The sequence below is a fragment of the Fusarium keratoplasticum genome, chromosome 4 (genome assembly GCF_025433545.1).
Source record: "Fusarium keratoplasticum isolate Fu6.1 chromosome 4, whole genome shotgun sequence".
Lineage (NCBI taxonomy): Eukaryota > Fungi > Ascomycota > Sordariomycetes > Hypocreales > Nectriaceae > Fusarium > Fusarium keratoplasticum.
In genome coordinates this window covers 3,016,795-3,030,225 of record NC_070532.1, presented here as the reverse complement: position 1 = coordinate 3,030,225, position 13,431 = coordinate 3,016,795, and the positions used below count along the sequence as shown (strand labels likewise).

At 54.7% G+C, this 13,431-nt stretch overlaps 2 protein-coding genes and 1 pseudogene across 3 annotated transcripts, besides 1 other annotated feature; 2 read left to right on the top strand and 1 right to left on the bottom strand.

Annotated features, from left to right (window-relative positions):
• Nucleotides 1-3,837: 3,837 nt before the first annotated feature.
• Nucleotides 3,838-7,456, top strand: NCS57_00600200 (annotated as a pseudogene). The gene is made up of 2 exons: nucleotides 3,838-7,330; nucleotides 7,383-7,456.
• Nucleotides 3,838-7,456: a sequence feature.
• A 2,233-nt stretch (nucleotides 7,457-9,689) lies between these two features.
• On the top strand, nucleotides 9,690-12,030 carry NCS57_00600100 (uncharacterized protein; the record flags this gene model as incomplete). The annotated part of the gene is made up of 8 exons (XM_053055903.1): nucleotides 9,690-9,741; nucleotides 10,090-10,170; nucleotides 10,273-10,378; nucleotides 10,434-10,544; nucleotides 10,597-10,875; nucleotides 10,994-11,243; nucleotides 11,295-11,608; nucleotides 11,658-12,030. 8 exons carry the CDS (start codon nucleotides 9,690-9,692, stop codon nucleotides 12,028-12,030), a joined length of 1,566 nt encoding a protein of 521 aa, XP_052914858.1.
• Nucleotides 12,031-12,410: 380 nt separating this feature from the next.
• Nucleotides 12,411-13,162, bottom strand: NCS57_00600000 (uncharacterized protein; the record flags this gene model as incomplete). Its single annotated transcript, XM_053055902.1, has 3 exons — nucleotides 12,411-12,739; nucleotides 12,799-13,033; nucleotides 13,097-13,162. 3 exons carry the CDS (start codon nucleotides 13,160-13,162, stop codon nucleotides 12,411-12,413), a joined length of 630 nt encoding a protein of 209 aa, XP_052914857.1.
• Between the last annotated feature and the right edge of the window lie 269 nt (nucleotides 13,163-13,431).

The window sequence follows — 13,431 nt, the reverse complement described above, 5'->3', positions numbered from 1 at the left end:
GGTAGTCGGGTTCGTTTGCATATTGTTTGGATCGAACGGCGACGTGAAGTCGATATCAAAAAGAAGTGAATACCCAATAATACGAATACCTAACTACCTATGTAGTATTGGCTAAGTAAAACATACCATTAACAATGAATTGAGCACAGCGCTAGAGTTGTTTTCCCCCAACCCTTTTCTGTAGGTCGAAACTTAAGTAACTCACCCTACAGGCGCGCCCCTGACTACCCATGTTACCCAGACCCGAACTGTGAACACTCGATACCATCAATCTATGTAGTTAATTATGAGATACGAACCTTCCAAGAAGAAAAGTCTCCACCGTGGTAGTATTTCCTGATCTCCTGCCTTGATTGAAGTTGGTAGATAATTACGCTGTTGTGTCCTGCTGACAGTGAGCGCCCCCCTCCATCCAGGACTTGCCAGCCCGTCGATGACCGGTCTGCAAAGTCTTGAAAGACGATAGACATTGCAGTAGATGACATTGCAGACAACCAAAGTACAATTCTTGCCGTATAAATTACCCAATCAGAGACACGGGCTCAAGACAACAGGGCGAATTCCCGCTGCTCGACGGAAGTTGGAGACAACCATCAGCCCTGCCTGAGCTCAATCCGCATGCACATCGCGATGCCACCAGCACCTCTCCCTCTCCCTCTCCCTCTCCGTCCCAACACGCAGCCACCAAGAAGACTGGAGCTGCACGAGATGCTTCATTCAGCCGTAGACTATTGACGAGATGCCCAGGCTGTCATGGATTTCGACCATGTGCTACAACCAACCTTGAGCGCTCGACAATTTTAGCTCTTAGTAAGACTGCACGTCGACTTGCATGCCATGGAATGGAGAAGGGAATTCCCGCCTTGTAGCGTCCCCTTCTATGCGACATGCCTCCCTTTGTCACCACAAGAACCAAAAAAGACGACGCCGCAGCGGGCCAGGGCTTGCACGATGCTCACCACGAGCCTGGGCATAAGCACTGTGGGCACAAAATATCAATACGAGACTTAAAAAAGCGAGACCCTGGGGCCAATTGCGCGCGAATCGACAATGGGAGATGACGATACGAGAAGCGCCTCCAGCCGAGGCCTATAGAGTCGACCAGGTCGGTCGGAGGAGAAAGGCCGGACCCGTTCGTTCACCGTTTGTCGCTTGCACAGAACAAGTCCAGTCCGACGAAGGGATCCGAGGTCAGACAGACGGACGGACAGACAGACAGACAGATAGACAGGTCATACGAAGTCAAAGGAAATGAATGCGAGCCTGTCTCCTCGGCGATTACAAACAAGAGGCATGCCACCGTGTATTTTTGGCAGCAGTAGACACAAAAAGACGCTTCATTACAGAGCAAAGACGAGCCGACGCACAGGCATGGATGGACGATGATGAGCGCAGGGCCGCATCATCAATCATGCTTTCCATCCATCTGAGCCTGACCTACCTGCCCTCGTTCAATAGACGCCCTCTGCTTGGCTTCCATTCCCGCGGCTGCGCCCAATCTTGTCTTGCTTGCCCTGGATCCGAGCCGCCTGCCTCTGTCTCGGACTGCCAGCCAGAGACAAAACGATGAATTCCCCTCAGACTGCGGCCCACGTATACTGGGCGGGGCGACCAACGTCACCACCGAGGCGCTAAAACAAGGCCAAAAGGCACTGAAGCACCAGAGGGGCCAGAGGAGCAGACCCGACAGCACGAGGGGCATGGCACCCATGGATCCATGGATGGATCCATCCTTGGGCTTGGGCTTGGGGGAGGGGAGGGGAGGGACCCTCTGCCCCACGTTCCAGGCGCCCCCTAGGGATTCAGGGAGATGGATGGAGGAGGGAGGACGTGACCAGGGGGGCCGACATGGTGAGACCAGTTCAAGGGACCTCAGAGCATCCTCGAGAACCTGACCAGTGAGAGAAGCACTCAAGTTCCTGCACAAACCGCCCGTCATCCATGAATGAGACTCGAGGGCAAAATTTCTGGTCGCAGGGATTGTTGACCTCGAGTACATACTTGTTCGGCAGGTGGGCGGGCTTATTGGGCATCTTATCGGGCTTACAACTGGGCGTGGCCTCCATCGAGCTCCAGTCTGGGTAATAGAGCGCCCCCCCAGCCGTTTGGGCTCATCAAGCCCAGACAGTGATACTTTGCGGCGACGTTTCAGCCCGGCACTCACAAGCCACTAACCAACTAACACGGGGGACGGCGCCCGTGAACAAAGCTGCCCTGCCCGCCCATCCACACCGTCCCGGGCTCGACTCGTATGGATGGATCGATACGGGCGACGCTAGGGAGCCATGTGAAGCAGATCCAGTCCATATCGGCCTCCCTCTGCACAGCAGCTTGCGCAACAGGCAGTTGATCATGACACTAACACGGGCACGAAGAGCGGACGACACACAGAGATTGGGTGTGTGGAGGCCGGTAGTGGAGGCCAGAGGACGATTAAGGGTCTTGCTCTGTGCCCTCACAATCTCCATCCTCGTCCGTCACCAAGGATGGGCGCCCGAGGAGCCATCCATGGATATCTCTGTCAGCAAGAATTGCCTTTGGATATTTGTTTTGGGTGTTGGACGCAGGTAGGATCTGCGATTAATTAATTCTCTCCCCTGACCCAGAACCAGGTGCTGTGCTGTGCTACCACCCCATTGACGTGTATGTACCTCGCCATAGCGCATTCGAGGCGACGGTACTCGCTCCCAACGGGATTCCCAGTCTGGTCAGACCGTGGTTGTTGATGCTCGCTCGCTCGCTCAGGTCAGGTCTTTTGTTGCTGGGGACTACCTTACTGTGCTCTACAGAGAGGGCACTTTCCATGTTGATCCCTGTGACTCTGAAACTCCCCTGGATCTCGACACACGCACACGCACACAATCTCTCGCCCTCCCGTCTCTTTCAACATCCCTCTTTCGATCCATCCCCCTCCCTCGCTGACCTCACACCTATCCTGTGCCTGCCCGCTCTGTCAGACGGTACAGCGGCAGCTCTCGCCATCCACATCCATCCATTCATCGCTCCTCCGGCCTTGCATAAGACACTTACCCACGTACCGACCTTGGGTCCAGGCCACTGTCCGTCAAACAGAGACCAGAGAGACCCTTGGCGGGCTCCCGACCAGCCTATCCATCCCCTGTCCCTGTCCGTCCCTGCTGGTGCTCGCCCCTGCTTGCAACTGGAGCCCGGTGCCCTGGCGACAAAGCAAAGGGGAATTGCCTAGGCGTGCTGTGTGCTGTTCTGTGCCCAGCCGTGGTCCGCTTTGGGTTCTAAGAGACAGAAAGAGTCCAAGAAGCCTGCTGTATTCTGCTTTGGCCGACTCTGTTTCTGTTGCAGATACCTTTACTACTTCTCGATCTGGAGGCCTGCAACGGAGCCACGACACCATCCACACGACACCTCACCTCTTTCACTCTTCCCCGCGCCGCCATCGACGACGACCGAGCGAGCAACCTCACCTCAGCTCCGCACACGACCTCTTATCAGAGCCCACCGCCGCCGCACAGCTACTCTCACCACCACCGCTATCACCTCCACGACCACACTCCCTCACTCGCAACCACCCGTAGGCTACGGCGCCAACAAAGATCGACCCAGAGCCTCTCACTGCTGTCAGACGGTACCTCGTTACCTCGTACGCCGACGCCGCCAGAGCTGCTGGAAGCTGCCGCTCTGTCCGCTCAAAGAGCGCCACCTCCAACCGCCCGTTGCGCTCCCCACATGTCCGCCAGTTGATTCTCGTGTCGCCAGAACAAGCCTCATTGGACGACTCCACTGCCTCTGCCGTTGCTGTAACCGTTACGAGAACGGGCGGCGATCAATAAACGAAGTCTTTGTTCCTTCAAACAAACACCACACCTCTCGGTTCGACTGCAACAGCCAGCTCGGCGCGATCAACGCCCGACCTCTCCTCCTCGAGTCAATGACGTTGCCATAGGTCTCTCCCGATCATCACCCACGACTGTATTCCTCATGGAGAACGAAGTGTCCGCTATCCAGGCTCCTGACGGTCGCTCCTCAAGGAGAGACCGTCTCATGGGCAAGCTCTTTAAAGGTGGAAAGGATCGCAAAGCTACCGAGCAGCAGTCCGCCGCCAATGTCGATGCCTTCCTCCACAGCTCCTCCGATAATCTTACAATCACCCATCCGCCCCCGCCTCCCCCGCCGTCATCGCTACCCAAGCTAGCGAAGCTCGACACCACATCAATCTCACGCTATCCTCAAGCTCTAGCTGTCAACCACGCAGCTCAGCAGAATCGCCCCCTCGTACCAGGGCGCCCCGATACCAATACCCCGAGACGAAGCCCACGGCCAAACAGAAAGGGCCTTATTGTTAGGTTTGACGATTCGGTGCCAGAGGTTATTGGTGAAGGAGGCGACGAAACCGAAGCGCCAACTATAGAGATCTCGAAGCGCAAGAAGGCCCGACCACCGCCACCTCCACAACCTCGCAAGCCAGCATCTCCCCCAGGGCGACCTCCTCCACCACCTTCAGATGCAGGTACACCCAGAAGTGCTCCCGCGGCGGACGATTTCAGGCCGAAGCCACTGCTGCGAACTCAGACAGGCTTTTCTTCCATCTACGAGCCCGAGTCTGACGATGATTCGCCCAACGTTGGCCCTGATCCCGATTCTAAGTCTGAGGAGTTGATCTCTCCTATATCGGCTCAGCACCACACGCTCCTCCCCGGGAAGAGATCTCCCGCTAGGTTCCTGGGTGCGGCCGCGAGACACGATGAGAACAGGAGATCATTTATCGAGATTCACTCTGCGCAGATGCGCGAAGCTGAAGGCAGAGTGTTCGCTGAAGCTGCTCGCGTGGCCAGCGCTACATCTGCGTCCTCTCAGAATTGGGACGACCCTCATTCCGCTGAGCCCCTTTCCGCTTCTCCTGATACAGCGCGTAGACGAGGACCCCCGTCACCTGAAGCTCAGATCTCGAAACCCAATATTTCATACAGTCCCGCAGCTTCAGTCCATTCTAGCTCGACGATTGGATATTCTCCCCCACCAACTCTGGTTCCAGCTGCTCCTCCTATCTCTGCTCCTGCCCCTGCCCCCGCGGCAGCTCCAACACCAGAGCCGCAGAACTTGTCCAGGGAGCCAAGTATCGCCTCTCAGCGTGCGCCTCCTCAAATAGCGTCTAGATCACTGTCTATCAGGGTTGGCGATGGAAATTCTGCAGCGGCAGAGCAAGCACTTGAGACCTTCATCTCTCGAACGAAGCATCTTTTCGAGCTTTTCCGTCTTCACGCTGAATCTGTTAAGCATTTATCTACCTGCTCTCTTACAGAATGCGCCAGGGGCGCCCTGTGGTGGTTCTTGAAAGGCCGTATGGGCTTGGAGGTGGCAATTCGAGAACGACCAAACTCCCCACAAGGCCAGATGCAAAATGACAGGGACCGCCAGCAGGCTTATGCGAATTTGGCCAAGGCATTCTGGCTTTCGGAGCAGATTGTCCCTGAAATCTCACAATCACAGGGCTTGGAACCGGATTCTGAGATCGACGAGGTTAGCAAGAACTTGGTTTCGTCGCTTAAGAAGCTGTCCATGTCGATGAAGCGAAACGGATTCTTGCCTCCTGAGGATGCTTTCCTACCCCAAACTATCGACAAGTCCATCTGGGTCGAGTATCCACCCCTGAGTCAGGATATGATTGCCCTCCTTTCAGGCAATTGGGGTTCTGGCCTCACAGCCATGACCAGCCCAATGTCCAACCTCCGCCTCTTGGATGCCTTCCCCATCGGAGACACTACCGAAAACTTCAACTATGGAAGAGTACAGGCCGACGTATATCTCATGGAGCAGGGGCATGATGCTCAGAGGCTGTATTTCCCGTGTCTGCTTTCCATGGTTCGACCACAAAAGTCTACCGGACTTGTGTTCGTATTGGCTAGCCAGAACGGCCACATGCAGCTCGCTATTCAGGAGAGTAAGAATGTCGGTCCAGTGTGGGACGATATACGCTGGCGAAGCGACACTTGCACAGTTGACGTCCGGCTACGCCGTGGCTTCCAATTGGTTATCCAGCTGGTCCAGCAGGACTTCAGGATACTATACAACATGTACGACTTTGGAACCAAGGTCCAGAACTCGCTCTTCCCCCGGAGTGACGAGAACATGGTGTTCAGGTCGACTTTGCGATCATTCCAGGTCATGGATGCCGATCCCAACTTTCGCCAATTCCCTAAGGAGCCAGTCCCTCACTGCGACGTGGCTCTATTTGAGAAGCTCTATAAGGAGAATGGCCCTGCAGGTCCTCGCACGTGGCATCTCGGGTTCCGGGTTGCGGTGGTGTCGGGGCCAAGGACGAGGACACTGAGCGGAGTACAGCATTCTTATTCTCCAGCCCAGCCTATTCAGTTCGGTTTCTTCCGTGGCGACGGGGATGCCCCCTCCCTGACTGTCAAATACGAGAATGGCAAATCCAAGGGCCGTATGGTCCTAGTGTTTAGCGACGAGAAGGCGAGGATCAAGTTCCATTCGTTGCTTACAGGGACATTCCTGGATCACGACGAGAAGATATACGCCGATATGGGAATCAAGAGTTTCAATGTCGCCCAAACTCTCCGTGACCCTCTGGGCCTGGCACCATTTAGTCGGATGCCCTGGAAGGCCGTCAGAGTTGTTAACGACGAGTATGGCGGAGATGTACCGCCAACTGTCCTGGCGGACCGGCTCAAGGTGGTGCTCGATTATCAGAACGGCAACGTCGCCGACCGCATCAACGTAGCTCCAGGCGAGCTGCGCGTGAGGTTGGAAGTGACCAATGCTAAGCTGCTCCGGGTTCTCCGGCAGCCGCAGAAGGACATGACCATGTCGGTCTCGGAGGCGCAGGTGCCCAAGGAGCTCCCTAGGAACATGGCGGATGGGCTCCAGCTATTGCGGCACAACCAAACTATCCGAACGTTTGAGTTTAATAACCTGAAGGACCTGCATGATTTCCAATTTGCCATGACTGGCTTTGAGGTTATCTTTGATGCGCTGGCTGTGACCTTTGCCATCTCAAGGCGCCGAATGGTGGTGCCGATTCATAAGAAGTGGGAGGCTGGATACACTCGAATTCAAGTCATTCAGCAGGAGGACAAGCAGCTACAGCTTCTGGCTTTCTTTGAGGACTTCCACCATGGACACTGCATGAACTTTGTTCTTAAAGGCACGGATGTCTACGAGAGCGTCCAGCGAAGCAGCAAATCGGGTATCAAGTTTGTCGACGCCAAGTTCCCCCTGCCACGTCTGCCGGCAGACAAGGATGGCGACTACGATGAGATGGCTTTTGTCTGCCTTGACCTCCCGGATCTACCGGGCGAGCACGATGATATCTCTATCCTGTTTGAGAAGGAGTCCGGTAAGTGGACCACATGATGAGAGGCAAACACATTGACTGACGATTGATATAGACCGAGACGCATTGGCCCAGTGCCTACCAGCGCCAGTCAAAGGCTCTTCAAAAATGTCTTCACGACTGAAATGAATTAGTGTCGAAGAAATGAGACCAGACATGTGACAATGAGTTGGAGCTATGGAAATGTGTAGGAGATATCCCTGGGGATCCAACGCCCAAGACGAAGAGGGCGGTGTATCGGTTTGTAAGGTCTGCCCGAAGCACACTATCGGAGGTCCGGGGTTGCTCTAAGGCCGAGGAGCGAGCGGGTCTGGCAGAAAAAGCAAAGAAGATGAGACCAGTCAGCGGAAGAAACCTGGCGCTTTTGGAGACTCAAGTGGATGACTATGCCATACAGAAGGAGTTGGGCGGAATTCAGGACACACATATTAGCCGTGGCGTTGAGAGCAATGGAGGAGGCTGGCTTGATGAATGGAGCTCAGACACACATGATACCTCAGTTGGGGCGGAACGGCCGGCCCCAGAAAGTGTCAGCTGAAGCAAGCAGCAAGGTACCCTTTGGAGCGGAGATATCGCAAGTTTGAATCTCCAGCGAGGCAGAAGTGGGCGAGGGACCAACTGTAGACGGGGCCCTGCAACTAGATGAGCCATCCAATTATGCCAGGATGGATTGGATGGTGGATAGACACAACTGTCGAGCTGTCTCTATCGGAGCAGGATATGAAGCAGACAGAATAATACCAAGAGCAGTCGAACGACTAAAACAATGGCAAGCCCATCAACAACAAAGTCGCAGACTAGCGAGGTGCCTCGGTTTCTTCACGTGGTGAGAGCTTGATAGCGAGCCCCAGACCACGGGTCCCAGCGAGTGGATGAGGGCCGGTCGAGCCAGACCGGGAGGCGCTCGGGGAGGGGGGCCGGGCCGAGACTCAACTGTGTGCTCCGTGTGGGGCCGGCGCTTGCCCGTTTTAGATAATGGATGGACGAGAAGGATCATGACAAGGTCATGCTCATTCTTACATCGCAATGACACTGATTGAGACGGCAGAAGACCATGAGCGCTTTGGTCGTGCAAGAGAGTGAGCAAGAGAGCAAGCGGTGAGATGATGGCTCTGAACAAGCGTCTTGGAGAGTGAATGAATGAAAGAATGGTCAGCCAGATAGGCACTATTGAATACGGCCAACGGACGAACTAGCTTCGACTCTGATGCTGATACAGTACAGTCAGCTTGGGAACGGTTCCCAGGTGCTCGGGCTTCTGACGTAGCCAAGATGGCTGGCCTCAGTGCCTTAGCTCATGACACCCGACCGACCCATGAATGGAACCTGGCGGTCCGCGTATTCAACCCCCCCAAGGCCCCAGCGCAACGAGGACATGACAAAAGCGAAATTTATTCGAATACGCGTTAAATTCTGGCCTGACAACCGAGTTTCCACACTTTCTCCATTTGCGGTGAAAGGGGAGAAACCAACCTTGTCGCGCTGGCTGTTTGCGGCTCTGACCTGACAGGGCAAGGATCTGAAGATTCCGACGGGACACAACCTAACCTCCCACGTCACGGGCGAGAACAAAAGAGACAGCCTTTTTTGACAACGCGGGGGACCACTGACTTGGTGCTGATTGGCTTTTGTCTGTAGCTGTCCAAGCTCACACGGACCTACAGCCGCCACCTTTTCACTGTACAGACCTGAGTACAGCGGAAGGGAGGGAAGTACTACTACGTAGAAAGGAGGTATCGGCGCCATTACTTCACTGTTGCCTTCATGACCTCTTCCCGCGGGCGTCTTTGCCTTGGAAGGAAACCTGACGGCGTGGATCAGTGGTACCTAGAGTACACCTACACCTACTGCACCTTCCCTTGTCCGGGGCCATGACTGCAGTGTCGTCACCGACGTAGTAGCAGATTGATTTACCGGGCCATCCGCTCCGTCATCCAACATCCAAAAACTAAGATTTCCTCTTATCTTCCTTTTCAACTTGATCCTCCATTTTCGACATTTGCGCCGTTCAATTCTCTGCCCACTGTCGCTCGCAACCTGCATCCCAGCCATAGTATTTACGCTACAGCATAGGTTATTTCGCAGCGAACTGCTGTTTGTTTCCCCCAACGACATTTCGATCCGTCCATCCATCAAACGTCCCCCCCCCCGCACCCAACAAAGCTCGAGCTGTACCCACGGGCCGCCCTCCCGCGTGCGTCTGTTGCGTCAGAAGCAAAGACGTTGACAATAACGTGAACGCGTATCTCGTCGTCGTCGCTCATCGTCGCCGCCTGTTTCCTCGCCGATAGTCCCCACCGGCAATCAAACAATCTCTACGCTACCATACTTTACGTAGGCGTACAGGTGGCAGCCTGGAGCCATGGTCATGGGCCTCGTTTCGGTACCTGGTCGTCGAAGGACCGGCAGTAGCAGTGAGTCTGCCTGTCCGCTCTGAACAGTTCATCATGCTTGCGGGCGGGCGCACAAGCTTCAACGCAGGCTTCACAGCCTGGGCGGGAATGGAATACGGGCGAGGCCTCAGAGCTGAGCTCCATCCCCATCCAGCTGGCGGCGTCAGAGCTCCAAGCTCTAAATAAGAACCGCCCCTCCGTTCCCCGGAAGCGCGCCGCTCATCCATCCCACATCCCCACCCCGCCACCTCCGAGTCCTCCGCTTCACCTCGATTCTCTGCCCCTCCCAATTCTGCTGCCCCTGCCCCTCTCCTCCAACTTTTTCGTCAAGAGTCGCCATGTTGACCAACTGGTTCTCGCAACCCGCAGGCACCCGCTCCTCGAACGAAGACCCTCGCGGTCCCGACGCCGAGGATGATACCCTCGTCGTGGAGCCTGATCAGGGCAATGGTGAGCGATTCCTAGGTCCCTAGACCGCGCTGGCTCAGCTCTGTGATGCTGCCCAGTCGTGCCCGTCCGTGACCCTGGACTAACGAGCATCAATCCAAAAAGTCCTCTCGCACATCATCTCGCAACTACGGCCTGGAGCCGATCTGAGTCGTGTCGTCCTCCCTACCTTCATTCTCGAACCCCGCAGCATGCTCGAGCGCATCACAAAGTGATTTCCCCATTTTCCAAGCTTTTAAACTCGCCCATTAACGTCTTGGCTGCAGCTTCATGTGCCACCCCGAAATGCTACTCCATATCCCAACCATAGATGATCCTGTCGAGCGTTTCGTATCTGTAGTCAAGTTTTACCTCAGTGGATGGCATATTCGTCCCCCGTGAGTTTCTCCCATCCCCAGAATTGACTCGCCAGCTGCTGACGGCTTGTAGAGGCGTCAAGAAGCCTCTAAACCCGATCCTTGGCGAAATCTTCACCTGCTACTGGGACTTTGAGGGCAACAAGCGCGCATACTACATCTCGGAACAAACCTCGCACCATCCTCCCAAGTCGAGCTATTTCTACATGGCCCCTGAGCATCACATTCGAATTGATGGAACCCTCAAACCCCGAAGTCGGTTCCTCGGAAACTCTGCCGCCAGTTTGATGGAAGGAATTGCGTTCTTGAGCCTACTCAACCGCGGCAAGGATCCGTCAAGGGGAGAGCAATAGTAGGTCAACCTGCGCCTTGACAGTTGCAGATTTGTTTGGTTGTTCACACAAACATTACTTTGCGCTGGCGGCAGCAACTCGTTCAATATGTGCGAATATCTCTAACAACTATTCTAGTATCCTGACTCAACCCAACATGTATGCTCGAGGAATCCTGTTCGGCAAGATGAAATACGAACTCGGAGACCACAGCTTTGTCCGATGTCCTGAGCTTGACCTGGTTGCCGATGTTGATTTCAAGACAAAGGGCTGGGTTGGTGGCACATACAACGCGATTGGAGGTGTAATCAAGAGAGAGAGCACTGGCGAAGTCTTGTTTGAGCTGTCTGGACTGTGGAGCGAAGAGATGTACATCAAGGATATGACGGTGAGTGAGGGCATCGTGTTTGGGTAGGATTTGATTGACTAACACTCGCAGACTGGCCACCGAGAAATGTTCTTCAACGCTATCCGATCAAAGCCCTCACCACCAACCGTACGACCGATTGCGGAGCAAGAAGAGCGAGAGTCACAGCGACTTTGGGAAAAGACAGCCAAGGCTGTCAAGGAGCGAAACCACGAGGTTGCTACAGATGAAAAGACTAAGATCGAGGACCGGCAACGCGAGGAGGCTGCTCATCGAGCACAGGAAAACGTCGAGTGGCACCCGCGATTATTCAGAAGGGTTCATGGTGGCCCTGGAGGTCTAGAGGAGGGCGAAGAAGACCTGGAATGGGTCATCAACGCAACTATGTAAGTGCTGATGACATGGAGAGCGCCAACAATGACTGACAAGTCCCAGTGACCATACCCTGAGCCCAGACAAGCAAGCCGAGCAGATTATGGCCATTTACCCTATTGTCAAAGGCCAGAAGCCAGACCAGCGGCACATGATCCCACCTCACAGCCCTTCTGCGAAGCCCATCAAGACACACGAGACCAAGCCGGTTGAGAACCACATCGACGACAACTTGATTGATTTTGACGATACGCCTGCACCTGCGCCCGCACCCGTCGCTGCACCAGTACCTGCGAAACCGGCTCCCACTGAGCCCGTGACGAAACAGTCCGAGATTCAGACGTTGCTGACTTCGACTGGCAAGCCGGCTGACGGACCCCTGATCGACTTCACCAACGACCTAAAGAAGGAATTACCATCCACGACACAGCAATAAAACAAGGGGACGAATTTCGATTATCTCTTAGATGCGGCAAGACGACGGCGACAACTGGCTTTGTTTTTGAAAGAATTGGATTAGGACGGAGGCAGGGGCAGGCTATTATCAACATCGGCGCGAAACAGGATTAGTTATACAGGGATACCATTGTACATATCTCATCATCGGTGGGTTTACAATGAGTAGCAAGGCTTCAACACCAGCCCTCGCTAAAAAGGTGACAGCAAAAATATGCGTGGACTCGCAAACATCCATGAACCCTTTTAGGGAAATTACTATGACCAAACCCCAGTCCCATAACGCCGTGACCGTACCACCCTTTCAATGTTTCGTTTCCTAATCACCATCACTCCGGATGTGGTTCCCATCGCAGCCATCTAGTATCGTCGCCTCGTAGGTTCAGGCGTCGGGGAGCGGCTCACGCTCTTCTCGTCGCGACCGCGCTGCTTGAGCCACTTCTTTGTGCTAAGCTGCAGGTCGCGATCCAGCTCCTCGCTGGGGTTCTTGCGGTGGATAAAGTTGCAGAAGCCGCCACGAACGCAACCTTCGCCTGAGTTAAGGCGACAGCAGGCCTCGCGGAAATCGGTAACGGGGCTGAGCTCGCAGTAAATGGGGCGCGCAGCATACCAGCGGCTATTAAGCTCGTCGCAGGCCTTTTGGGCGGATTCCTCGTACTTGAAACGGGCGTAGACATTGCCGATGAGGTCTGTTGGTTCAGATGTTAGCATTTGGAAATAGGATAGATATGGAAATGAAGAAACATACGATCATTGTTGTTGTCGCAGACAACGAGCTCCTCGAGCTCGCCGTACTTGCAAAGCTCGCACCAGATATCCTCGTAGAAGGCGTCAAAGTGGTTCTGGAGCTGAGACTGGTTCATTCGGTTCTTGGGGTCGTATGCCGGGTTCTGGTACAGGTTGGGCATAAGAATCGTCTGGCTGTATGACGGCTTGACGTGCTTTCGAGAGCAGCGATCACCGTGACGGCACGCGCCGATTTTCTGAACAGGCGCGCAAGTCAGTAACTGCGAAAGACCAGACGCGTAAAAGATTGGGAGACTTACAAAGTAGAATGAGCAGTTGACCTTGTCCAGCTCTGTGCCGAAAATGGAGGCGAGGAAGTTGGCCATGATTGTGAATACTGTAGAGGAAGAGCCAAGGACGAAGAGGTGTTGATGGTGATGAATTGGAAAGCTTGGGAAGATTTGGGAATGGATGTCGAGCATTGGCATCTAGCCTTACGAAATATGCGCCACAGACCGTTGTGAGGCTGGATCACGTGTGTGGCTCTAGGAGTTTCTGTGGCTGACCAAGCCACCACTGCCACAGACGCACGCCTCTTGGCGCCCGACACGCTAAATGAGCTTCTCCATGAGGGTCTGGGAAGTTGCGAGAACCC